This window comes from Panthera pardus, unplaced genomic scaffold (assembly GCF_024362965.1).
Source record: "Panthera pardus isolate Hobbes unplaced genomic scaffold, ASM2436296v1 HiC_scaffold_21, whole genome shotgun sequence".
NCBI lineage: Eukaryota > Metazoa > Chordata > Mammalia > Carnivora > Felidae > Panthera > Panthera pardus.
This window is the reverse complement of record NW_026526777.1, coordinates 3,684,868-3,711,237: the sequence shown is the minus strand read 5'-3', so window position 1 is coordinate 3,711,237 and position 26,370 is coordinate 3,684,868. Positions and strand designations below refer to the sequence as shown.

Genomic DNA, 26,370 nt, shown 5'->3' with positions numbered 1-26,370 from the left:
GCCATCTTGCCTCCAGAGGACGCAGTAAGTTCATTATTCCAATGAGGGAGAAATTCCTCGGCCCTGAATATTCTTCTTGTTCTAGTTCGTAACTTATACATGGCCATTGGATATCCTTTAGTTTTCTTTAAAGATACACAGATTTTTATATAGTCCTGTGTTTTTTTGCAATGAATTTCGTGATTTAAAAACAGAAAAAAAGCTACCTCCCAGAATGGCCTCCTAATCTCACTCTGTACCTGCAGCTAGGGAATCTTTTCTTTGGTCAAAACGCACTCGTCATTTCCAGCTCAATCTTGCTTGGTTTTTTTCCTGCACTCGGTAGATAAAGGAAGACATTTCTTCTTGCTCTTCTATAAGAAACTCAGAGACACCTAGGGCACGTTACTAGGTCCACCTTTGGGTTTTCTTCTCTTTTTTTAAAAATTTTATTTATTTAAATTTAAGTTAGTTAACATACAGTATAGTCTTGGTTTTAGGGGTAGAATCCGCTGATTCATCACTTACATAGAACACCCAGTGCTCTTCCCAACAGGTGCCTTCCTCAATGCCCATCCCCCATTTAGCCCATCCCCCCACCCACCTCCCCTCCAGCAACCCTCAGGTTGTTCTCTGTATCGAAGGGTCTCTTATGGTTTGCCTCCCTCCCTGTTTTTCTTATTTTTCCTTCTTTTCCTCCACGTTCATCTGTTTTGTTTCTTAAATTCCATATATGAGTGAAATCATATGATATTTGTCTTTCTCTGGCGGACTTGTTTTGTTTAGCATAGTATACTAGTCCCATCCACATTGCAAATGGCAAGCTTTCCTTCTTTTTGATTGCCGAGTAATACTCCATTGTTTATATATACCACATCTTCTTTATCCACTCGTCAGTCGATGTTTGGGAGCTTTCCATACTTCGGCTGTTGTCAGTAGCACGGCTGTAAACCTTGGGATGCATGTACCCCTTCAAATCAGCACCCCTGTATCCTTTGGATAAGTACCTAGTAGTGCAATTGCTGGGTTGCAAGGTAGTTCTACTCTTAACTTTTTGAGGAACCTCCATACCGTTTTCCAGAGTGGCTTCACCAGGTCGCATTCTCACCAACAGTGCAAAAGTGTCCCTCTTTCTCCACATCCTCTCCAACATCTATTGTTTCCCGCATTGTTAATGTTAGTCATTCTGACAGGTGGGAGGTGGTATCTCATTGGGGTTTCGATTTGTGTCTCCCTGATGATGAGTGATGTGGAGCATTTTTTCGTGTGGCGGTTGGCCATCTGGATGTCTTCTTTGGACAAGTGTCCATTCGTGTCTTCCGCCCCTTTCTTCGCTGGATTCTTTGTTTTTTGATGAGTTCTTTATAGATTTTGGGTACTAACCCTTTACCTGAAAGCTGGAAGACACGGGTCCCTATCCCTAGAGGAGTAGACACAGGCATGACGGAACTTAGTAGAAGCCCCGACTCCAGACTGCCTTCCTTCTTTGCTTCCTCCCCCTCACAACATCACCCATGAGTTCAACCAACTCATGGAGTATGCACAGCAGTCAGCCCACTGAAGGGCCCCGTGTGCTGTGCCCTGACCGTAGCTCTGTCCCTGGAGCAGTTTTGCATTTTGTCTTACTGTTTTCTCCGGATAACAAAACCTCAAATCCTAGACGACACCTGATGATAGTTGAATATAATGATTCCCACAACAATATTTATGGAGACAGTGTAGAGGGTGGTGAGCGACAGCCTGAGGTCTAAACCTTGCTCCTGGTACTTAGTCGCTAAATGCCCTTGCACTAATAAATACCATCCCAGCTTTCGCATAAAAGGGGAATAAGAATAGTTTCTACCTCTGAGTACTATTTTCAAAAGACTGGAAAACAAGCAAACACGTGTGAAGTGCTAAGCACCGTAAGAAACAAACACGGTCAGTAAATTATTAATGCTGAAATAGCACGTCCGCATATTAACATAAAAGCCTCAGTGTACGTGTATTAAGTTATTAGTATTCATACGGCTGCTTTCTCGGATCTCTCCCGCCAAACTTTGTCAGGGAGAATCAGAGTGCTTGGAATTCCCATCGCGTTTCTTTCTCATCCCCTTTCTCTCCTTCTCTTTACCCAAAGGTAAAGGAGTTGAGTGCCAAAGCAGACAGGCTGATGCTTTCCCACCCTTCAGATGCATCTCAGATCCAGCAAATGAAGGAGGAGCTGGTCTCCAACTGGGAGCACATCCGCGCCTTGGCGGCCAGCAGATATGAGAAGCTGCAGGCTTCTTATTGGTGGGAACCCCCTCCTCCCTCTTGCTCTCTCTCTATAGGGTTCGGGTAAAACGTCAAAAGCAGAAATTAAGAGTGAAAGCGAAGACATGAGGAGGGACCCAGCCCTCCCGCCTCCTCAATGGTCGAGGCAAAAAGAAGCTTCATTTGTTAAGAGGAGCCCTCTGCAGGTTGATGTGACGGTCAGAATGGCACCTCCACTCACTGCACCCCGTCCGTCTTCTTCCACTTGCACAGTTGTAGGATGCTAGGAAGCTGCCCGGGGACCCGGAAAAGCAGCTAAAGAAACGCCAAAATCCTGGCCCCAGTTTAGGCACCGAAATAAACTTCCAGGCTGAAGGGCGTAAAAATAAATCTGGAATTATTTCCCGAATGCCGTGTGGGCTGGCTTGCCAAAAAGCCGGGTACCATTTCAGTAGTTAATGTTTATGGTTAATCGTTAAAACCCCAGAAGACAGTGTTTATCCTACTTTTACGATCCCAAAGTAACTGGTGAGCATTTAAATGTTTGACTAAGTAACCGTTTTCGTGGTTTTGTTTTTATGAATAGGGTCAAGGGTGAGCTAAGGTGCATGAGGGCTCCTAACCCCGGCTCTGGTCCCCTTTCCTACCAGCTGCTTCCTGTTATTTACGTGTCAGGGCTTATACTTTGGCCTCGTTGGCCAAAGTGCTTTACTCCAGTTCGAGTGCTTCTGGGGAAGGGGTGACCTTGTGATGTTGGAGAAGCAGGGCCCCTGCGCCTCATCACACGTTGACGCACCCGTCCGGGGAGTCTGCGGCCCGGAGTGAGGGACAGCCCGCACCATTAAAGGAACAGGCAGTGCATCAGGGCAGTGGGAGGGGGGCGGGGATAAGGGTGAGGAGCACGTTGGACATCTCAGCTCAACCCAACCCTAACTCCAGGCTCCCAAGTCCGCTCACACCTACCTGGTTTCTCCTTCCGGCCCTTTACCTTAACTTCCCTGCAGGTATCAGCGCTTCTTATCTGACTACGAGGAGCTCTCAGGGTGGATGAAAGAGAAGTCTGCTCTGATCAATGCTGATGAGCTGCCCACAGATGTGGCTGGTGGGGAGGCCCTGCTGGACAGGCATAGGCAGCACAAGGTAGAGAAGAAGAGCCTCCCCAGGAGGAGGAAGAGGGTGGCGCCAAGCCCCCCAGAAGGTTTCTTGCTGAATTTTAAGACATTCCGTCTTGTGACCCTAGCACGAGATTGACTCTTATGATGACCGATTCCAATCTGCTGAGGAGACTGGTCAGGATCTGCTGGGCGTCGGTCATGAAGCCTCTGATGAAGTTCTGGAAAAGGTAATCCAGTTTAACAGTGTGCGAAATTATGATACACATTTAGCCCCACTGAATCTCATGATAACATGATCATCTCCGAACAGGACGAGGGTAGAAGTCGTATCGACCTCTCAATATGGAGATGCTCCCTTCACATATTGCTTCAGCTGAACTGAGTCATCTGAAATTCTCAGGACGTGAGGCGTGCTTCCTCACCTCCGAGCCTTTATTTCCCAAACCCACCAAGTTTCATCGACCCGCCTTCTACCTAATTGAAAACCTCCATTTGCCTTGTCATACCTGTGCTGTTTTATCGCTTTTCCATACTTGCCTTAAACTGTAAGTTCTTTGAGGACACTACCTACGCATCTTTGGATTCCCTAAGGTGCCTGGCCCACGGCTGGCTTTCTTCTCCCCTCTCGACAACCTCAAATCGCACTGATTTTTCTATACCTGTGTTTCTCAAATCTACATTAAATAACAGGAAAGCTTTACACAGTCTGAATCCCACCCGCTGAATAATCAGGTTGGCCATGATCGTCTCCTCCTGAATCGCAAGGACTCACCTCATCCCCCTGACCCCTGAGAGATTTCGCTTCAGACGCAGAGTCACCGAAACTCCTTGGGATGATAAATAAAATAAGATTTGCAGCCTCTTTGCCTTTCATCCGATTCCAATCACAGCCTCCAGTGCTGGGGGTGGGTGAGGTTGAGATGGCCATAGTTTGAATTCACCCCGAACTCTCTGGGAAAAATAAAAAATAGGGATTTTCGTTTTCTTAACAATTTTCTGCCAAAGGAAACCGAGATCCTTGCAAATGCACCTATTATCCTGGGAGCGTGAGAAATCTGTGCTGCCTTTTTGCTGGACTTAGCACGGCAGCATTGCCGATAGACTGGGATTCCTTGGGCAGACGTGTGAGCAGGAGAAAAAGGCTCATATGGGTTTGAGAATGTCACCGTTCTCTTTCCTTGGGGGTTCTTATTGGCTTTCAGAAGGGAATGCAAACTTCTCAGAACGATCATTTACGTGCTGTATAAACGTCACCTTCCTCCAGCGTCCATCTTTTTTAGACACTGCACTTTGCTCTGGGACACTTGTATTATCTAACAATCACTTGGAGTGATGATGCTGTCATGGTGTGCCCTCCTATGATCCCAGTCCCCATCCCCGTGCCCTCCTATGATCCCGGTCCCCATCCCCACCCTTTAAATCCCTGTTCGGTGCAACACCTGCCACACTCTCCTCCCCGCTTCTTTCCATCGGAATTCATCTCTTCTCCGTCATTTCTACGTATTAAGCGTATCGTTGTGCCTCTGTTGTGGCATTTACCCTCATTTCCCTGCCACGTTGTTCACCTAGACATTGACGTCTGCGGAGAAAAGCCCGCTTCTTGTTCATTTGCGTGTCCTTCCAAAGGCCTGGCATTGACTGGACGCTCACGTTGTCTCCTCCTTTCCAAAGATGACCACACTCGCCAGTGACTGGGCTGCCCTGCGAGGGCTGTGGGACCAGCGGAATCATCAGTACGAACAGTGCTTGTATTTACACCTCTTCTATCGTGACAGTGAGCAGGTGGACAGCTGGATGAGCCGACAGGAGGTAACGGGAGGGGACCCTTTACCACGGGACTGCCATCGGTACCCTCACAGCTGCTGCTGAAGGCTGGGGCTTGTCCCAGGTCCTGGAGGGTGATCCGTGGGGAGAAGAAGAGAGCAGCCCTTTCCATGAGGCTCTTAGAATTCCCTCATGAACAGAAGCCTAGAAAAATACCCAAATACACAGCAGAGAGACTTTAACCGCAAGCCAACAGGAGGCCAAATGTGTATCAAAGTGCTAAGGGATCAGGGATAGAAAGTGGTGATGAGTCAGGGTTAAGCAGAGATGTCCTGAAGGAGGTGAGGGGTCCTCTTGAGGCAGCGCTGGGGGCTCAGAACGGTGCCTGGATTGGCCGGGCGGATTCTATGTGGACAGACCCAGAGACAGAGGTGGTAAAGTGTGCGGGAGGATTAGGAAGGCATCTGAAGTTCCTGCTGTTTGAGGTTGGTCCCCACACACCACCCCGCCATGTGCTAATCCCACCTTGCTCTCCCACCACCTCCCTTCCATCCTTAGTCCCTGTGTCAGAGGTGTTCCAAAAGCAATGATTCTCACCAGTGAGGAGAACGGAGATGTGTCTCTCTGTCTCCTACAGGCCTTCCTGGAAGATGAGGACCTGGGGAACTCCCTGGGCAGCGTGGAAGCCCTTCTGCAGAAGCATGATGACTTTGAGGAGGCCTTCAATGCCCAGGAGGAGAAGATCACAGTAAGAAGCGCCCCCGGTGTGGGCGCCGCCTCCATGTTTGTTTGCGTCATGAGACAACTCCCGTCCTCAGAGAGGACCACGTGTCACTGCCAGACGTAACGTGAGGATTATTTTTAAAAGAGGAAACATCCAGAAAAGTATTCATACCCATCTTGCCGTCACATTTCTTGTTCCACAAAGCGTTATTTCGCAAGTTTTTAAAGATTTTGGCCATTCGCATTTTCCGATGAATTGCAGGACTGCCTTATTTTTTCTACAGTGTGGATGGTTGTTATTGGATCCACATCTGATAGAGAACCATTACTTAGAAGTTTGAAAGGTATTTTACTTATAACGTATTACTTATTTAGCTTTATCTTCTCCAGGAATGTCTCCATTTAGTTTTCTCTGGTATAATCTAGATGCCTAAGTAACATCTGTGCATTCCTGTATATCCTCAGCTTTGTGTCTCCCATCTAATGCAACCACGGTCTTCCTGTGAAGCCTACGTTACCATGTCCCAGAAACTGGTCAACGTATAAGCAGGGCTCAGACAAGTGCAGGAAGATTTTATTGGTCTTCTATGTCTTTGGCTGTCTCCTAGGCTGGTGCTGGCTTTTAACTCACACACGTCTGCATATAGGACCACAACCAGCAGCAACAACCCTAACAATAAAATTCTAAGCCCTGTCTGTCAATCTTCAGTCAACATGGAGATTACTATGGTCTCTTATCAGTCCATGTGATCACTCTGTCGATTGTCACGGGTGAAAGCTAAAATAATTTATTCTTTTAAAAATGATATCATTTATAAACGTTTATTGATTTATTTTTGGGTGAAAGAGAGAGAATCCCAAGCAGGCTCTGAGCTGCCAGTGCAGAGCCTGACACAGGGCTTGAACCCACACACCGTGAGATCACGATCGGAGCTGAAGTTGGACGCTTAACCGAGGGAGCCACTCAGCTGCCCCCATGCTTCATTTATTTTAAGATTACTTTCCTATTCCTGATCCCTTAACCCATTCTGAGCTCTAAAAATCTGAGAAGTTGATGAATGAATATGAGTAAACATTTTGGATACTTGTTCCCATGCAGCTGGAGATACAGATGTATAACAGATAGGGGGAGAGAGGAGAGAGAGAGAGAGAGAGAGAAGGTGCTGGCTACTGGACATGACTATATCCACAGTGCATCCTCCTGAAAACTTCAGAATAGATCAAATATTCACCTTCAAGTGACACCAAAATTCATATACTATAAACTAGATTTTAAAAATATTATGGAATAAATGGGTAATTAATTTGTCAGGTATACATTTTTGAAACAGAAGTTGTGACAGAGGTCGGAACTAGTACCCAGATCTCCGATCCCAAAACTTGTACTCTTCTCACACTTCCAGGCTTCCTGTCTACAGTTGGCCAAATGCTGGCCACTGACTCAGGGGCCCCAGTAGAAAAACCACTCCAGTTTTTATCGCTTCTGTTTTTCAGACCTTAGACAACAATGCCACCAAGCTGATCGATAACGACCATTATGACTCCGAGAAGATCGCTGCTCTCCGGGATAGCGTACGTCCGAGGCCACAGACGCACGTCTGCCTGCTTGTGCCGAGGGGCCAGGGGAGGCGCTGGGGGCATGGGCACTGAGGTGGGCAGTGAATCTCAGGTGTCCATATTTGGCTGTGCTGACCATGAGTGTGGTCACGGCTTTTGCAGCTCTTGTCCCGGCGGGATGCCCTACGTGCCCGGGCTGCCATGCGGCGCAGACTGCTGAAGGATTCGTGGCTTCTGCAGAAACTGTATGAGGACTCAGATGACCTAAAGAACTGGGTCAACAAGAAGAAAAAGTTGGCCGATGATGAAGACTACAAGGTAAGCGGGGTTTTCAGCTCCTGGGCACACTCAGCAGGACTGAGTTTCGGGGGACGAAAGTCTTAGCGTGGAAAGGACAGTAGTGTTCAGCAGGCGAGCCTCCTTTACAGAGGAGCGTCATGAATCCCTCAAGACGCAATATCAAGCTGAAAGCCAAGAGTCTGGCTTCTGGATTTCCCGTGCCCTGCTGCCTCTCACCTCTTCCCTGGCACAACTTCTAATGTCCTGTAATGTAACGGGGAAAGGGAGGGACTGTTTTTTATTAGGCTGCTTCTTGTCCCTTGGCCCCCTCTGCTGCTCTCCTGGGCACCTGTAGAATAGGAACACTCTGTGTCCGATCCTGGTGGATGTTCACGTTTACTGAAAGCTACTAGGAACCTAAATGTAACCTCAAGGTTTGACGTAATACAGAGTTACACAGTTTCCTATCTAGAAGGGAATGGCTCCTTATTTTTACTGATGAGAAACCAATAAAATTTGAATTGGAAAGGGAATTTGGATTTGAATTGGAAAGGGAATTTGGATTTGAATTGGAAAGCGAATTGCCCAAAGTTACACAGTTATTTAAAAGGCAGTTTAACAGAAGCGTCTGAAGCATGAATTCTGGAGAAGGTGAACCTGGGCTTGAATTCTCTCCCTGTTCTGTCTCAGGTTATGCGACTTAGGCAAATTCTTGAGTTACCTCTGACCCATAGATTTCTCTACCTTGGGGTTGTGTAACATGCGTATTTTTCACTCATTGGTGTTATGTAATATAAACTATTACATACACGTATACATACTCATAAACTTCCACATTTACAGTCAAGGCTGGAATTAGTCTCTTAATTTCTAGGCCAATATCTATTCACAATATTTACTTTTCTTGACTTCATTCGGTCTTCAGTGTATACCTTGATCCTGAGCATCTTATCTGTACCTTTCATTTTGTAAAACTCCATAACCTGTGTTTGCATTCTTCAGAGGAGCTGTGCCTCCAGGGAATGGAGGGTAAACAGATCTTCTCCAGATGGGGCAAAGGGGTGAATGGTTCAAGTATCAGGACAGGAATGAGGAAAACTTGTCACCTTTCATGACGGTTCTCTGAATGTTTATACTTGCATGGCGTGCCTTATTCAAAATTAATCTTCAGGAGTTATCTAGGCTCTGTAGAAATACGTGTAAGAATCGATTAGCCACATGTGCTGTGTGGATAGATGGAGGGGATGGCCACATGAGTTTGCTAACCTTCTCTGGCTCAGTACTCGGACCACGACTGTTGCCTTGTTTCCTTTCCTTAATGCCGTTGTGTTTACAGGGAAAAGTGACCCCTATCCTCAAAATTCCTGCTCCCCATTCTTTAGATTAATAGTTTCCTTGTCTTCGGTCTTGTCTCAGGATACTCAGAACTTGAAGAGCCGGGTTAAAAAGCAAGAAGACTTCAAAAAGGAGTTGCAAGATAATCAACGCCTGCTCAACACGCTGGAGAAAACTGGCCAGGAAATGATTGAGGCTAATCACTACGCCTCGGACAAGGTGATGGCTCGTGTGGCTGAGGTTGTCAGTCTCTGGAAGGAGCTGCTGGCAGCCATGGAGCAGAAAGGTGAGGAGCAAAGGTTTTGGTCAAAGGCTACTTCCTAAATTCTGGAACCTACCCTTTTCACCTTTGCTACCTTGAATGACCACCGTGAGAAGGAATGCCGTTCGTCTCTTCCTGTATTGATCAAGGGGTTTTTACAATCCAACCCGAATTTATCACAGCATTAGATATGGACAATTTTATGTTCTCTTCACGTATGTAGGTTTAAGCGAAATTACTTTTGTTTTCTTCACTTTGCTCCCACTTTTTTTTTTCTTTCTCCCGAATAAACATTCTGGAGCCACGAATCCAACATTGGCTACGCACCTAGAACTAGACTCCTTAACTCAAGTTTCACATATTTGGGTTCTATAGATGAGATATTATGACCCGGGTTATTAACTTAGACATTAAGGCTGTCAGCACCACATGTGATGCTCCTGCTAAATTTATTCTTATAAATAGGGCTTGACGACTTGCTTTTTTTGCCTCCTTGAGAGTGTTCAGGCTCTGCTGTAAGCTCTTAAAAACAAATCGCCGTATGTCTACTTGAATAATCTCTAGGCACCTTTAACTTCCTTTCTCTAGAAAATCAGTTGTGAGCACTGGGTGTTGTATGGAAACCAATTTGACAATAAGCTTCATATATTGGAAAAAAAAAAAAAGAAAATCAGTTGTAGTAAATTGACACAAACAAGGAGGTTTTCCCATCAATAATCTCCTTGTTAGATGCAGACTCCATCTATAGACATGACTCTGCCCTAGTTATAGGAGAGATGTACCAGGCTCATTCTGTTGGATAGCATTCTAATTTTGGGTTTAGGGGAAAATCTAACCTGACAGTAACAGTAAGACGTCACTGCTACTCCCCCCCCATCAGGGGACACATAAATTGCCTCACAGATATAATGCAAATAATTGCTGTAAGGTCAAAGAATGAAGAGTTTTGTTGAGAACAGTGTGGATAATCAAGGTATTTTCTGGAAGAGATAATCATGAGGCGTGGCTCATGATGGGGACTAAGAAGGACTGGCAATGTTCTGAGAAAGACATTTATAAAAAAGACACCTCGAAATTTCAAATGGAGCCAATCCCGATTTTATCCTTCCCTGGAGAAATGCGGTACTTGGGTTTGGATTCCTTTGAAAAGGAGGCCTCATTAGAGAGTAATAAACGTCGTAGGAAAATACCCAGGATGGTTAAAATCTAATACAGGGGGACTGTAAGTCACCAGGGAATAAACTGATTGTGTACCTTTGTTTTGAGAATGGACGCTACCCTATTTAAAAACAAATGCCATCCGAGTTCTACAAATTCAAGGTGATATTTTTTTTTTTTTTTTGTATAACCACGTCCGGGATGGGTATCTATATTTTTTTCTCATCAGAACATCAACATACTGTATTCCTCCTTACGTGGATGGAAGGTGTGCCATTGTGTAACGAGAAAGCGATGGCCCCTGTCTCAATCCGAACGCCTTCTTCCAGGGACGCAGTTGCATGACGCTAACCAGGAACTACAGTTCAAGAACAATGCGGAGGACCTAGAACACTGGCTGGACAAGGCAGAAGAGGAGGCTGCCTCCGAGGACTATGGGAAAGGCCTGGCAGACATCCAAAGCCTGCTCCGGAAACACGGCCTCCTGGAGTCCGCTGTGGCCACCCGCCAGGTGGGTCGCCAGCCCTTTGGCCGCGGTAGGCCGGGGCACCCCTACGTGCTCCGAGCACCCTCGTGATAAGTAACTCTCGAAAGAAAAAGAGAGCGAGGCACCAAAGGTAAAACCGCCCGAGTTTTAGCTGGTCAGCTGCCCCTTCCTCAGATCTTCTCTAACGTGGCCGTGGCGCTGGGTGCCCGTGGCCTCTGTCAGAACCCCGTGGCTCGTGGGGCTTTGTGGGCTCTCCTACCTTTGGCATCACACCCTCCCTGCCAGAAACTTGGGCTTCGTATTCCGGCTCGTCACTCACTAGTTAGGTCACCTCCGGTGTGTGTTTTCACCCGATTCTCACCTGTACGAGAAGGTTTGGACAACATTGCCTCCTCCTGTTCCGGCACCCCGGGATGCAAAGCTTGGAAATATCTCGAATCCCACTTCTTTTATGTTTTAGTTAAGAACACTGAAGCCCACAGCGGTGACGCGACTTCCACGAGGTCACGGAGAACGTTGCCAGCAGGGCGAGGACTATGATGCAGATACGTTAGACTCTTAGTTTCGGGGTTATCCCCCTGACATCCCACCAGACTGTGACTTAAGCTCATCCACGGAGCGGTTAGAGTGTAGACACTGTGTGTGATGTTCCGGAGAGCCCGCTTCTAGCTGACTCACTTTCTCATCCCCCGGGGTCCTAGCTTGTATTTAAAAATGACTGTTGTTCCCTAGAAAGTCCTACTGATCTGTCTTATTAAAATACACTTTTATGATGTCCGCTCTTTGGGTTAACTGGGACAGACAGAGTAATCTACAGGAAAAGAAAACTTGAAACAAACCCAGACTCTTCGGTTGCCCCCCATGGTGGCAGGTGTGTGTGGGGGGGCGGTTGATGGAGGTTGAAATGAGGTAACAAAAACAGCGACATTCCTTTTGGAAGCCTCACATTTCATCCCCTGGGCATTGTTCCTGCTACACAACCAAGTTCAGCCTGGGAATTTCCCATGTTAGTTACAGCTGCAGCTCAGGTTAAGGGGAGAAAAGGAGCAGAAGGGGAGCTGAGAGAGAAAGGCTCCCTCTGTTTTGCTCAGGGCCACGATTTATTAACACTCCCCGACAGTTAAGGCTCTGATTATTGTGGTTTCCCTGATTCCCTTGGCACGCTCTATACATATTCAGTCTTTCTGCAAAGTGGCTTAAGAATTACTTTCCTATAAATAGCTCTTAGGTGAAGAAGGGGTCCTCAATCTAGCAACCCCTGCCACACTGTCTCACGGATGTGATTAGAAGTCGTCACGCGGTACCAATGGGAGTTGATTCTCCCCACGACCTCCCCATGCCATCCCCCCACACCCCTTTCTACTAAATGATGGGATTTCCTGGGGCGCCTGGGTGGCTCAGTCAGTTGAGCGTCGGACTTCGGCTCAAGTCATGATCTCACAGTTCGTGGGTTCAAGCCCCGCGTCGGGCTCTGTGCTGGCAGCTCAGAGCCTGGAGCCTGCTTTGGATTCTGTTGTCTCCCTCTCTCTGCCCCTCCCCTGCTTGCGCTCTGTCTCTCTCTGTCTCTCAGAAATAAATAAATCTAAAACAAAAAAACATTTAAATGATGGGATTTCCTGACACCTATTCCGTCTCTCCCTCAGTATCAGGTGGACAGCCTCACAGACCTGGCAGCATATTTTGAAGGAATAGGCCATCCCAATGCTGGTGACATACAAGCAAGGCGGGAGTCCCTGGTGTCCCGGTTTGAAGCCCTGAAGGAGCCACTGGCCACCCGGAAAAAGAAGCTCATTGACTTTCTGCACCTGCTGCAGCTGTTCAGGGACACAGAGGATGAGGAAGCCTGGATAGAAGAGACAGAGCCTTCCGTGGCTTCCACCTACCTTGGTGAGTCCTTGACCATGAGTGGGCAGAGCCACGGGGGAGGTCCAGGTGTGCAGACCTTTTGAGAGAGCTGGGACGCAATGGTGGGGGTGCTTTCAGGGTTTACTCTCAGCTTTCTCCCTGCACACTCGGGAAAATATTTTCCAGTCTTCCATAGGAGGTTTTTAAAAAAAATTCATACTGAAAACTTTACCTCCTAGAATAAGTCACAAACAGTGTCGTGAATGGAAGACCTCTGGGAAGAGCTGGAGTGCTCAGCTTTTTGCTACTTACTCTAACGTATTGCCAAGGTCATTGGCTGAGCAGCCATGGTTAGTGTTTAAGGTACCAAGTGATTTTGTCCGTAGCGTCAGTGCCTCCCTTTCGTAATGATCTGCGCTTCTGAAAGGGTAAAAGGGGGCAGAACAGCAGAGAAAGTACAGACTTCCTGTATTTAAGGAGCTGTCAGTTCATCAGTGGGAGGCCACAGGTGGAAGGAGAACTCAGTGGCCACGTCTATGAGAAGCCGATGATGACGACAGTCTGGGAAAACTTCTAGAAGAGAAAAGACCTCTTTGAAGAGTCCATGGGCACAGTTTCTGGAAAGTCATTTAGTGGGAAGTATAAGGAAGGGAATGTTGAAGGAAGAGGGAGGAACCCGTGGACAGGAGACAGGGGAGGGTAAAGTCAACACCTGGAACTCGGGAGCCAAGAAGGTGGAGGAAAATTAAGCATGCATACCACTTAGGAGGTGCTTGTGAATGTTAACAGCAAGGGAGGCATTTATATGTCATTTCTAATCTTAACAAAGAAAACTTCAAGACAGATAACACACCATTTTCTTGGTGAAACAACCTAAGTTGGAAGATTTAATAACTTTCTGACACCCGTGGGTATTAGTCAGTGCAAGAGCCTACCTTTTAGAAAGTAATCTGATGAAAGACCATTGGTTGCAAGATATTGGAAGTTTTAGCTGAGGAGTTACTCGCCTCTCTACCTATCTTCGGAAGAGAACAGTGATTTATTTATCGTCTTTTGTAAAATGAGGAATTGAACCTTCTCAGCACAAAGAGGCAAGGGGAAGAACAACGCTGAGCAAAGTTAATTCAGACAAATAATATAAATTTCGGGAAGTGCACTCAGAGATCACAACCTCAAAAGAAGAACTTGTAGGTCGAAGAGTTACAAAGAAATAGACTTAGCCTCTTCTTATTCTCTACACTAGAACCACACCAAGCCCTGAAATTATTTTTCTTTGTAGGCAAGGACCTGATTGCCTCCAAGAAACTTCTGAACAGACACCAGGTCATCCAGGATGACATCGCCAATCATGAGCCACACGTCCGAACGATAACGGAGAGGGGAAACAAAATGGTAGAGGAAGGTACGATCAGTTCTGGTTGAACTGGCCAATCATCACTATGTTAAACTTAAGGGAAGAAGTTTGTTCCGTTTTAGGGCTTCATGGGAATTGAAAGATACAAATGATCCACCTTCCCCCTCAATGCAGAAATTCCCCTTGGGCATTTCTGACAGGTGCAATGATGACACAATGTTGCTTATATATTCCAATAATAGGAACCCTCCTACCTCACAAACCAGTCATTTCTATTTTCCAATTAAGCCAATAAAGAAAAGATTTTATGCCAATAACCAATATATTCTCTAGGAGTTGCAGAATTTAGAATTGAAGTTCTAAAGCCCCATAAAACAGATCACACCCTTTCCCCACTTGGGAGCTTCCAGATCTGTGAAGACTTGCCTTAGGTTCCCAATGTCTTATAGTCTTGATGGTAAATAGCACCATTTATTTAAATCCCTTACTTTATATAGTCTTGATATGTCTCTTCCCTCCTGGCCTCCCGTCTTCAGAAACCCCTACTGCTTAAATATGATGCTCAAAACCAAGCATCAAATTCCAAGCAACAGTAGATTACGCTGGGATTGTTTCTCCCTTGATTCAAGAATAAATTGGGGCCAGAAAAAGAATAAATCGTTGCCAGCCAGGATCCAGTTATCGAAAGTATAGTTTAAAATTCACATGGCTCTGCAAAAATTCAGATCTCAACAGTGATTCATTTGTGGTTGCTATGTTATTATAGTGATTCACCTTATTTTTTTTTCCTTGAAATCTCCAATTGTAATTGTGGATTTTGTCTATTTCTTTCAGTTCTATCAGTTTCCGTTTCATGTATTTTGAAGCTATGTTAATTGTGTGCGGATATATTTAGGCTTGTTGTGCCTTCTGGATGAATTTAAATCCTTAACATTATGGTATAGCTCTCCGTATCCCTGGTCATACCCTGAAGCCTACTTAGCACGACTCTAATACAGTCACACCAGCTGTCTTTGATTCATCTTTGCACAATATATATTTCTCTATCTCTGCTCGTACTCTGTTTCTTTACGTTTAAAGCAGATTTCTTGTAGACAGCATGCAGTTAAGCTTTGAATTTATGTTACACAATCTGATAATCTCTCCCTTTTATTGGGATTGTTTAGACCATTTGCAGTTAATGCAATTATCAATATGGTTACAATTAAATCTAGCATCTTGTTATTTACTTCTCCTTACCAGTTTCCACGGTCTTTGGGTTATCATGTATTTTTTTGTGATTCCATTTTTCTCTCCATATGTGTTTAGTAGCGATAGTTCTGTGGGGTATGTGTCTAGGGGAGTTGTGTGTATGTGTGTTTAGTTTAGAGTAGTGATTCTCCACTTGTGGTTTTGTGGGTTTCATAATAATGCTAACACATTACTTGCCTTTTTCATAGGCTTTCTTTCATAAATGCACAGTGAGGTTCCCTGCATGATGTGTGATAATGCCCTTTTGTTCTAACGGTGAATAGAATATACACTTGTCTATTCTTTTGTTTTAAAATTTTCCGTTTCAGTATCTGAAAGGGTGACCGTTAAATAATGTTTTAAGTTTATTTATTTATTTTGAGACAGAGAGAGAGAGAGAGAGCAGGAGAGGGGCAGAGAGAGAGAGAATCCCATGCAGGCTCTGCACGGTCAGAGCAAAGCCCACGTGGGGCTCAAACTCACGAAACTTGAGATCGTGACCTGAGCCAAAACCAAGAGTCAGACGCTTAACCAGACTGAGCCGCCCAGGCGCCCCTTGCCTTCTTTTTGAAACCCATTTTCAGGAGACATAAAATTCTTGAGAGACAGCCTCTGTCTTTCCGTACGTTAAAGACACTGCTGAATTGTCTTCTGACTTTGCGGGGTTTCTGATGTAAAGTCCGCTCTCGCCACAATCTCTGCTCCCCCGTGTGGAATGTGTCTCTTTTCTCTCTTACCCTTTTATGCTTTTCATCGCTGATTTTCAGAAACTTGATTACAGTATAACCTGGTGTGCTGTTCTTCGTTTGTTGGGTATGGCAATCGCTGAGCCTCTCGGAACCCCCAAGGAAGACTGCATCCTGGAGCTGGTTTAGAGACGGGGCCACTACTGGGGTGCAATTCTGCCAGAACTCAGCTCATGTGTTGTAATCCCAGTGCACTTTGCTGGGCGCTGACTTTATCTGCAGCCCTGTGTGGGCCCCAGGGAAGTGGGGCCTCCTGCTTTGCAGCCACCTTGTCCTCACCTGGAGGGGTCTTCTTACACACGTGCGCAAGGGGGCACCAGTCTCACCTGCGAGGGGACCTCGGCACACACCTCCGAAGCCCCATCTCTGTGCGGCACCCTTCTTCGGCCCTCCGCTCCGTGGGCTCCGGCTGTCCCACCTGCCCCAGCTCTGGTCCGCCTGCCGAGCTCAGTGTGATAGCCGGCTTCACCCTCCGGCACAGCCTAGAGACTGCCCCGTGCATGGGGGGCACATGTCATTTCTGCCCCTTCTCTCATGAGTCACGATCCTCTGCCTGTTGCCTGAACATCATCGGATCTTGCGATCTGCCCAGTTTTCTAGTTGTTCCTGTGTACTAAGCACCTTCCGGGCAGCAGCAACGATCGGTTGGATTTTCTGTTTACTCTAGACGGTATATGTTTTTGGAACTCTGAGCAGGACCCACACCTGGGTATTCTGTTTCAGGTCCACGTGTTACAGACCACACCACCCCACTCACCGCCACGCACGTCCACCCATCCTCTATCATCACCACACGGACTGCCCACGGTAGCGTCCTCCTACCTCCCTCTCTGTCTCTCCCAGGTCACCAAAAGGAGTGAGGTATGGTGATGTTAAGGAAGGGAGTACTCACCCTTCTTTTAACTAACTACTCCACAGGACACTTTGCTGCAGAAGATGTGGCCTCCAAGGTCAAGGCTTTGAATGACAACATGGAGTCTCTCCAGGCTCGAGCAGCTAGACGGCAGAACGATCTTGAGGCCAATGTCCAGTTCCAGCAGTACCTGGCTGACCTGCATGAAGCCGAAGCGTGGATCCAAGAGAAGGCGCCTATTGTAGACAACACTAACTATGGGGCCGATGAAGAAGCAGCTGGGGTAAGGGGGGCATGGGGGTGGACATCGTCTAGTACGTACCAAATGGCACGAGACTGCGGGACAGCCGCACGCTCTGTTAGATTCTTTGGGGCTTCCAGAGTAAACACATTTGGCCTTCACCAGCTGGGATAACCTTGGAGTGGACACAGGTCCTAAGAGGTACACTACATTTTCCCGATCCCACAGAGATCTGTAGATTCCTTAAAGATTATCTAAACCCGCAAAGGCATGACCAGAGAGCCATCCCTGTCTTGGTCCCATCCTAACCTTCTAAGGCTAGCCTTGGAATTTCGCAAACCAACCATGGTTCTAACATATATGCGCTGTAATTACTTTATTGAAATAAAACCGGGCAGACATGTACCCTAAGGGTCATAATTATCTTCTAGGTCTTGCTCATTGCCTTATGGTAAGCCAGTATCATATTTAGCAAACCTTCAGCGCTGGGGATAATTGCAGTGGGCATCTAAAGTATGCTAATGTCGAATCCTACACAGTAACGTCACTAGCTGTGATGTGTGTTGATAAAACACTCGTGCTATTTTGAGTTCGTTTTGATTAAGCAAATATATCGAAATTGTTGACCTTCGAACTCCTGTTTTCCTACTCCTTGTCAATTTATAGTTAACAAAAGACCTCTTTATTATAGATGGAAAGTGTCTCTTACCGAGAATGAGGACAACTGATATAACCCGAGACTATAGCCCCACCACCCCCAGGAATGCATAGCGTTCTTCCTGTATTCGATTCTAACGATCCCTCCTCAACAAATCCAGGCTCTTCTAAAGAAGCACGAGGCCTTCCTGGTGGACCTGAGTGCCTTTGGGAACAGTATGCAAGCCCTGAGGGACCAGGCAGAGGCCTGCCAGGTGAGAATTCTGGCTTTGAGATGCCAGAAGCCACAATCCCCACCAGAGGACACAGGACTCTTTTTATGACTGGCTTTTACTTCCAATAACTCAGAAACAATTGCAAAGAAAATGCTAAATTCTAGGGTCCTTTTCAGCAGAAATTGTAGCCTCTTCATAGCATTTGTAGAGATTTAATCCGGAAGGGGTTCTCCTCGTAAGAGCGATCACGTTCTCATTGATGTACTCTTGTTTTCTGTTTTCCTTCCTTTTATATTCCCACTCCTATCCTTTATTTATATCTCATTCTTACAGTCCTTCCTGATTCCTTGTCTTCCTTCTTAGTTGTTTTTATACATTTATTAGATGTCTACCCGATGCGAACCGGAATAAAAAATAATCCCGACAGCAGGACAGTTCCAGTCTATTAGGAGATCAGAGATTTCAGCAAATAAGTGCATATGATAGATACATGAACAGGAGAAAGGGTCTCAAAGAAAAGAGTGTTCCCCTCTCCTGAAATAAGAGTGTTGGAGGCTAGGAAGATCCTCACAGCTGAGGCAAACCGCTTTATCTGAGTTATTTTTTTAAGGTGGTTCACTGTGCAGACGAGGACAGGAAGGGCTTCTCTAGGCAAGAAGCACCAGGGCACAGAATGGCCAGGTGCATTTGGGATATGGCGCATGTGAATGGTGGAGAATGTGAGGCTGGCCCGGTGCCAGAGCCAGCAGTGGAGGCTTCTTCCGAAGAGGATGAGGGCGCCTCTTTGGGGTAGTGGAAGGAACAACAGAAACACCAAGAACAGCCTTTCTAAGGAGAGGCTGTGGACTCACATGCCAGGAGTAGACAACAGACAGGCGGTGTATGCCCAGTAACCATGTGTGCACAGAGCCTGCATGCCCGCCGTCCTTGGCTGGCGCGGTGGAGCCTAAACGAGCAGACGGGTGTGCGTCTGTGTGTGTGGAGGACACGCGGTACTCGAGGGATAGAAAACCAGAGGGGCCTGTGAGGGGAGGTATACACCCTCCGCTCTGATCTGAAGAAGGGGTGAGCCATTGCTTACAAAGGGGGGATCGTAATTTGTTCCTTCTCTCAGAGATGTGATGTTGGCAGAAAGTATATCGGTAGGAAATCAAATACCTTGGAGAGCAGGTTGCTTGCTAAAGAGAGATACAAGGTCTTTGATCTCAGTTTATGGTCTCAATTTATGAAATTCTGTGGCCTTTCCTGTGCTGTAGGTCACCCATCTCTAAAAGCAAAGGCCAGGGGACACCTGGGTGGCTCAGTCGGTTGAGTGTCCGACTTCGGCTCAGGTCATGATCTTGCAGTCTGTGGGTTCGAGCCCCGCGTCAGGCTCTGTGCTGACAGCTCGGAGCCTGGAGCCTGTTTTGGATTCTGTGTCTCCCTCTCTCTCTTTGCCCCTCCCCTGCTCATGCTCTGTCTCTCTTGCTCTCAAAAATAAATAAAACATAAAAACAAAGGCCCACATTTCCTTGACATGATAATTTAAGGGTTAAGAGGTTGGAAGGATTGGGGCACCTGCATGACTCAGTCGGTTAAGCATCCAACTTTGGCTCAGGTCATGATCTCACGGTCCGTGAGTTTGAGCCCCACATCAGGCTCTGTGCTGACAGCTCAGAGCCTGCAACCTGCTTCGGATTCTGTGTCTCCCTCTCTCTCTGCCACTCCCCCACTCATGCTCTGTCTCTCTCTCTCTCTCTCAAAAATAAATAAATGTTAAAAAAATATTTTTTAAAAAGAGGTTGGAAGGATTGTCAGTGGAGGCCCAGGAAATGGAGAAGGTGATGAGAGATAGTGGGTCTTTCATTTTCTCAAACAATCTTCTGAAATGTTGGTGCATTTAATCCCTTATTACCTGCTTTACGAACTGGTGGCTTAGAACATTTGCCATGTTTCTGACAAACTACAAACTCACTTGCTCACTCTGTGTTCGTATTCCCCAGCCGGCCTGTCCCCTCTTGTATCAGGGTGGAGAATATCTCTGGGAGCGACATGTTGCAATCTGTCTCTTATGGCAGCCGTGCGGGAGGTTCCAGCCCGAGGCTCTCCCTTCCGTTCAGCCCAGGGCAACCCACCCTTGGGTCCAACAGGTGCCTGACATGATCTGCTTCCTGCTTTTGTCCAGCAACAACAGGCTGCACCAGTGGAGGGAGCTGCCCGAGAACAGAGGGTGGTGGCTTTGTATGACTTCAAGGCCCGTAGCAATCGAGAAGTCACCATGAAGAAAGATGACGTCTTAACTCTGCTCAGTTCCATCAACAAGGTGAGTCTCTCTTCTGACCTTCCCGTCGGCAAGACGGCCCTTCCACGGTCAACTCGCCCAACCTTGCCAGATACCCATGTTTTGGCCTCCAACACCTTTCTACCGCGGTCTCTCTTAAATTGCCGTAATCTATTAAGTCGTAACTTTCTTCCAGATATCTTGTAAGATCCTGTAGTTATATTTTGGGGTTACAACACCAATTACAGTGAACCAAATGAAGACCCAAAAAGCTTCAGTAATTAGCCCAAAGACATATAAGCTATGAATGGCAGGTCTGCGATACTAAACTGTCCCTTTCTTCTCATCTCCTTGCTTGTCTCCCTTCTGTGCCAATGGCCCTAGTGATGGGACGCCAATGGTCGGGGCTAGGGGGACCCTGAAAAAAGAGAAGTCTTTTGTCCACTCGGTTTTCTTCAATGTGGCAGAGACAGATCTGTGAGAAAAGTAACCAAATATTGGCTCTTTTCAAAAGAGCTCAAACAACTTTTTTGAAAAAGGAGGTTTTTGAAAACCCCCACCGTAGTTAAAGGTCTAATGTCACACGTCAAGATCCTTGATTTCAGAGGCTGACTTGTACAATCCCTGCAAGTCCTTATTTACCTCCTCCAACATCTGTGAAAATCACACGCCAGTTGTAAGCAGTGGTTTGCTTCTCTTGCCCTCAGCCTGTGCCTGTGCCTACAGGCTTCGTTATGAGAGTTGAAGCCTCTCCTACCTGTGTTTTTCCGAGACCTAAGGAAGGAGTGGGGATCTCTCTCTCCTCAGGACTGGTGGAAGGTGGAAGCTGGTGACCACCAAGGCTTTGTGCCCGCTGTCTACGTCAGGAAACTGGCTGACGATGAGTTTCCCACGCTCCCGCAGCGGCGACGAGAAGAACCAGGCAGCATCACTGAGCGCCAGGAACAGATTGAGAAGCAGTAAGTTCTGGAGGCTGCCAACCCAGACAGTACTTGGCTAATCATTTCTTATTGGCAAAGACGCGTCTCATGTTTCGTGTTTCACGACGCCTTCCCCTTCTCCCTGGTTCCGCGCAGGTACCGCTCCCTCCTCGATAGGGCCGAGGAACGCAGATGTCGCCTGCTGCAACGCTACAACGAGTTCTTGCTGGCCTATGAGGCAGGCGACATGCTGGAGTGGATCCTAGAGAAAAAGGCAGAGAACACCGGGGTGGAACTGGATGATGTCTGGGAGCTGCAGAAGAAGTTTGACGAGTTCCAAACGGTGAGAACGAGCGACTTTCTCCTCTAGACGGCTTTCTGGAAGTGACTACTGTTTCCATTTATTCCACGCCTGCCCCTAAGCGGTTGTTCAACTTCACATTTGCTAAATATCCGTCCCAGAGCTGCTGAGGGTCCCACATTTCAAATCCCTGCCTGGGTATTGGAGCTAGAAGGAAAACACAGAGGAGACTAGTCCCTGACTCAGCAGCCTGTGGTCCTTGCTGCTCCTAGACCCTTCTGGGACTGCTGGTCTCCCTGAGTTCTTCAGCACTTGCCCCACACTGCGCTGTGTTCTGGGAGCTCAGGTTGAGGGGGGAAGCTGGGGTGGGAAGGTGGGAAAACAACCTGACTTTACACTTAAGCAGTTTCTTTTTTTTTTTTAAGTTTTTATTTATTTATTTTGAGAGAGAGAGAGAGAGATGGAGAGACAATCCCAAACAGTCTCCAGAGCTCTCATCCCAGAGCCTGACATGGGGCTCAATCCCACAAACCATGAGATCATGACCTGAGCCAAAATCAAGAGTTGGACATTTAACTGACTGAGCCACCCAGGTGCCCCTACAGCTAGACAGTTTCTAAGTTTCTGCCTGCCTAAAACCCTCTGTCCTCTGTTCTCACAGATTTATTCCATACATTATCTAGTGGCAAATATAAACCTCTCCTTTCCTTTCTTTTTCTTATGATGCCTTCTACATAGAATTCAAGGTGACATATAGATAGATGATAGATACATAGAGGACAGATAGATGACAGATAGGTAGAAATCTGGGTAGATAGATGGATAGATACACAGGCATATGGATGGATAGATAGATAGATGATAGATATAGATATCGATAGATAGATAGATAGATAGATAGATAGATGATAGATAGGTAGACATGGGTAGATAGATGATAGATAAATAGAGAGATGATGGATGGATAGATAGATAGATAATAAGGATTATATGGATTATATATACACATACATGGAATACATAAGGAAAGAGAAAAGAGGATAGTGAAAGGAAGGGAGGCAAGGACAAAATTATAAAAGAACACCAAAAATGACATTTCCATGAGGAAGCTCATGGCCTCCCACGAGGAGGCCTTTGTACAATGTAATGGACAATATCGTCCCCATAGGTGTGGTGCTGAGCTCCTCAGAGAAGTTTCTTACAACATGACCTAAAGCAAGCAGGTCGCAGCTTAGTCTGTGAAATTCTATAGAAGGCAAAGGAATTTGTATTGGTTGGAAGCCACAGTATGCGGCTCAGGGAGAGACTCCTTTGATGGCGTCACTTAATCCAGGAGAGAATTTTAAGGAATCTAGGAAACTGGATGTGCTCCACACTCCAGAAAAATAGAAGCTCTCTTGCCAAGTTCTTGATAGCCACAGAGGGTCAGGGAGTTTAAAGGTAACTCTTCTTAGCAGCAGATCGGAGGGCATCTTCTTGTGCTTCGCAGGCGAGGTTAGCAGTATATTTAATATCTAGTCAAGTTGGGGCAGAGGTGAGCCGGAAGGTATGAAGATTCCTGAGAAGGGGATTTATACCGCTTTGGACAAATGTTCCCACCCAGGATCTGAAGGCCAATGAGCCTCGGCTGAGGGATATCAACCAGGTGGCAGATGATCTTTTTTTTGAAGAGCTTCTAACGCCAGAAGGAGCTCAGCTACGTCAGGTAAGTGAAGCTTCTTCCATTTCTCCTCACCGCCAGGCTGAGGTCTGGGGGTCTACGTCTCACTTAAATACATTCAGCGTCATATTCCACAGATCAGCTAGAACGGGCAGAAGGTCTAAAGCTGGCTTCAGATAAGGTCAAAGACAATAGTTCAAACGGTCTAACCACATATATATTTAAACTGATCTGAAATCTATAGATCGCAGCACATACCTCCATCTTTTCTTACAAACACGGAAAATTCATGCCCAAACCCATGAATACAAAGAAAATGCAGTTAAGAAGCTCTGACAGTGGAAAAGGGTTAGTCAGGAAAGCTTAGTGGAAGGGACAAGCGCTGATGAGATCGGATGAAGGAAGGAGAAAACTATAGGTCAGTAGAGATGGGAGGTGGGGGCATTCTAGACCTGATTTAGATCGGGACCTAAAATCATAAAGATTTTATAAAAGATCTGATGAACGTGAGTGGGAGGTCCGCTCCAGCTCTCTGGGTTGTCATAAACCAGGGAAGATGTGTCCTCTGTCTCTTTTATGGCGGTCGACATGGGGTGAGAGGGAGAAGGCGTGTGCATAGGAATAACTTGTTTCCTCTTTATAAAGAAGTACAGCTCTAAGTGGTTGTTTAGCTTGGTCAATCTAGGATGCAGAAATATGGTAAAAACTTCTAACTACCAAGGCAACGTATTCCATTCACCTTTTGGAGACTGTAATTAGTCTCTGCAGCAGCAAACATCGGTTGCTGATCTAAGGTTGATGGTTCCACCCTGGAACGTCATTTGGGGAAGGAAAATCATCCCTTGCTTAACAGCATGAATGAGGGCCAAGCTCAAACTATCCAGGAAAGAAAGAAACCTGTGCAGTTTCGGAAGAGATCACGTGGAAACAGCCATGATGCAAGCCTCGTCTGGTCTTTGGACAGCGCTGAGCGACCTGCGTTAGCTTTCCAGCGGACTCCTGTGTGTCTGCTTCTTTCAGGAGTTGAATAATCGCTGGGACTCCTTGCAGAGGCTTGCAGAAGAGCAGCGACAGCTGCTGGGCAGCGCCCATGCCGTCCAGATGTTTCACAGGTGAGGAGGTACCCCAGAAAGGCCCCCAAGGCTGACGACTGCAGGGGACGCACAGCGGTCAGCACAGCACCCCTGAGACAGAGATAAGAAGGGGTTGGGCGTCTCAGTAGTGGATTCCTTTCTTGGCACGCGGGGTCCTCCCAGACAAGGAACTCTAATTTTCTAGTTCGTGGATCCTGGTGCATAATTCGCAGGTTGCATGATAGTTAATGCAACAGGGAGTAGACACAAGAGGTTTAAGTCATTATATTTCTGAACTAGCCGTAGGCAACAGGTTATCACATTGGCTCTGACTATCGATTTGACCATTTTTTACATCTGATTCCAAATCTTTGTCCACGCATCCATAGACGAGTAAGCAAACAAACAAACAAAAAAATGGTGACCGAATGCCTTGACCGTGTATACGTGTATTTTTGAGCATGCAGAGGAGAGAAAGGAAAATGCAGACGGGTCTGGCTGCTTAGAAGGACTGAAGGTGGAAAGCCAGGAAGCAGTCAAGGGTGCACTCTGCAGCCAGGCCAGCTGGTGCAGACAGGCTCCACCAGGTGGCGGTGGAATAACCTTGAGAAAATGGCCCCCATGGGGTTCAGTTTTGCCTATAGAGAATGGGAATGGTAATTGTACCTATGCCTCAGGTATTGGTGGGACAATTCAATGAGCCTACATTCTAGCACATCGGAAAGGGTGACGGGGATGATGGTAGAAATGACTTCCATGGAGCCAGCTGGTCTGCCTGTGGAATCCACTGTCACTCTAGTCTTTTCCTCTCGTGAACCAGAGAAGCAGATGACACGAAGGAGCAGATTGAGAAGAAACTCCAGGCCCTCAGGGCTGCTGATCCCGGCTCAGACCTGTTCAGCGTTCAGGCCCTTCAGCGGCAGCATGAGGTCTTTGAGAGAGACCTTATGCCTCTGGAAGAGAAGGTGAGGTGTGCGCTCCCAAGGTGTCCCAACGTCCCCCCCCTCTCATTTACACCTGTCCGTGCCCTCGTTATTGCTTTCATTCCCCAGTCCCACACTCTTATACTTCTCCTTATCTTACTCCATACTTGCTTTTAGATCTGTCCCTACAGCAGGTGCACCAAAAGGACATCCCCAGGACCATGAACACAGAGGGAAAAGCATATTGCAATGACCTGTACTGTCCAAGTACCTCTGTAGTGGGTTCCAGGTGCCTAGACCATACAGAAGGCCCACAGCCTCAGACAGAGGGGGAACTGGCCACACCCAGGATAGCCTGGGCCAATCATATTCCCGTTCCCTTTGTGAGGAACTGACAGCACGTAATCCCCCTCCACTATAAAAAAAGCCCTGAAACTTGCCAGATGCGCACTGGAATAACACAGGGCATCATGTGGCTTGGTACTATCGTGCAGAACAAAAAGAGCACAGAAAATGTCCATGTTAAAAAGACCTTCACATTAAAAGTCAGGACCCTTGGGGGCTCCTAACTGATGTTGCCACTGACCAGCAGAGTCACTTAACTGACACCTTCTTATCTTAAAAAGAAGGGTGATAATGTCGAGTTTGACTGCTTCTGGGAGTTATTGTGTGTGCCCAAAGGGTTGGCATTATTTTATGAAGTAGTAAGATGTTCTTGTACCTCACTGACGTCTATTTGAGGAGTGGACATGGCCAGGGCTCAGAAGTGTTATTTTGCTGAGATTCAGTCCTTGCACCTCCTCAGGTGACCATGTTGAGGGAGACGGCAGAGCGGCTCAGTGAGTCCCACCCAGATGCCGCTGGTGATCTGCAGAACCAGGGAATGGAGCTGAAGGAGACGTGGGATGACCTTCTAGGGTGCACGGAGGACCGTAAGCATGACTTAAATGAGGCCCGGCAATTCTACACATTCCTCAACAAAGCCAGGTAAAGCTCCGGAGGCAGACTATGCCAAGTGGGGTGGGCGGTTTCCATGTTTGGTCTCTACATAGACCTTCTAGGAGCAGTCTGGGTATAGGTGTTCTTCACGGCTGGTTTGGAGGGTATGTCCACATCCAGATCACACCTCTGGCAAGACAAAAAGCTCCAGCTTGGTAGTTCAAGCCATAGGATACCAAAGTTGGAAGGAATGTGACAC

General features: G+C 46.8%; 1 protein-coding gene across 3 annotated transcripts in view; it reads left to right on the top strand.

Moving 5' to 3' along the window:
* The window catches only part of SPTA1 (spectrin alpha, erythrocytic 1), a 70,664-nt gene that overhangs the window by 9,071 nt on the left and 35,223 nt on the right, over nt 1-26,370 (top strand). For all 3 annotated transcript variants that reach the window (XM_019433327.2, XM_019433326.2, XM_053908892.1), the window contains exons 8-27: nt 2,099-2,253; nt 3,219-3,354; nt 3,455-3,556; nt 5,001-5,138; nt 5,731-5,841; nt 7,311-7,388; nt 7,536-7,691; nt 9,069-9,273; nt 10,737-10,918; nt 12,538-12,781; nt 14,019-14,141; nt 16,988-17,205; nt 17,982-18,074; nt 20,200-20,337; nt 21,103-21,254; nt 21,372-21,558; nt 23,120-23,221; nt 24,197-24,288; nt 25,070-25,214; nt 25,978-26,159. In XM_019433327.2, coding sequence (XP_019288872.2) covers nt 2,099-2,253; nt 3,219-3,354; nt 3,455-3,556; nt 5,001-5,138; nt 5,731-5,841; nt 7,311-7,388; nt 7,536-7,691; nt 9,069-9,273; nt 10,737-10,918; nt 12,538-12,781; nt 14,019-14,141; nt 16,988-17,205; nt 17,982-18,074; nt 20,200-20,337; nt 21,103-21,254; nt 21,372-21,558; nt 23,120-23,221; nt 24,197-24,288; nt 25,070-25,214; nt 25,978-26,159 — 2,939 coding nt within the window. The remainder of the gene's footprint in view (nt 1-2,098; nt 2,254-3,218; nt 3,355-3,454; nt 3,557-5,000; nt 5,139-5,730; nt 5,842-7,310; nt 7,389-7,535; nt 7,692-9,068; nt 9,274-10,736; nt 10,919-12,537; nt 12,782-14,018; nt 14,142-16,987; nt 17,206-17,981; nt 18,075-20,199; nt 20,338-21,102; nt 21,255-21,371; nt 21,559-23,119; nt 23,222-24,196; nt 24,289-25,069; nt 25,215-25,977; nt 26,160-26,370) is intronic.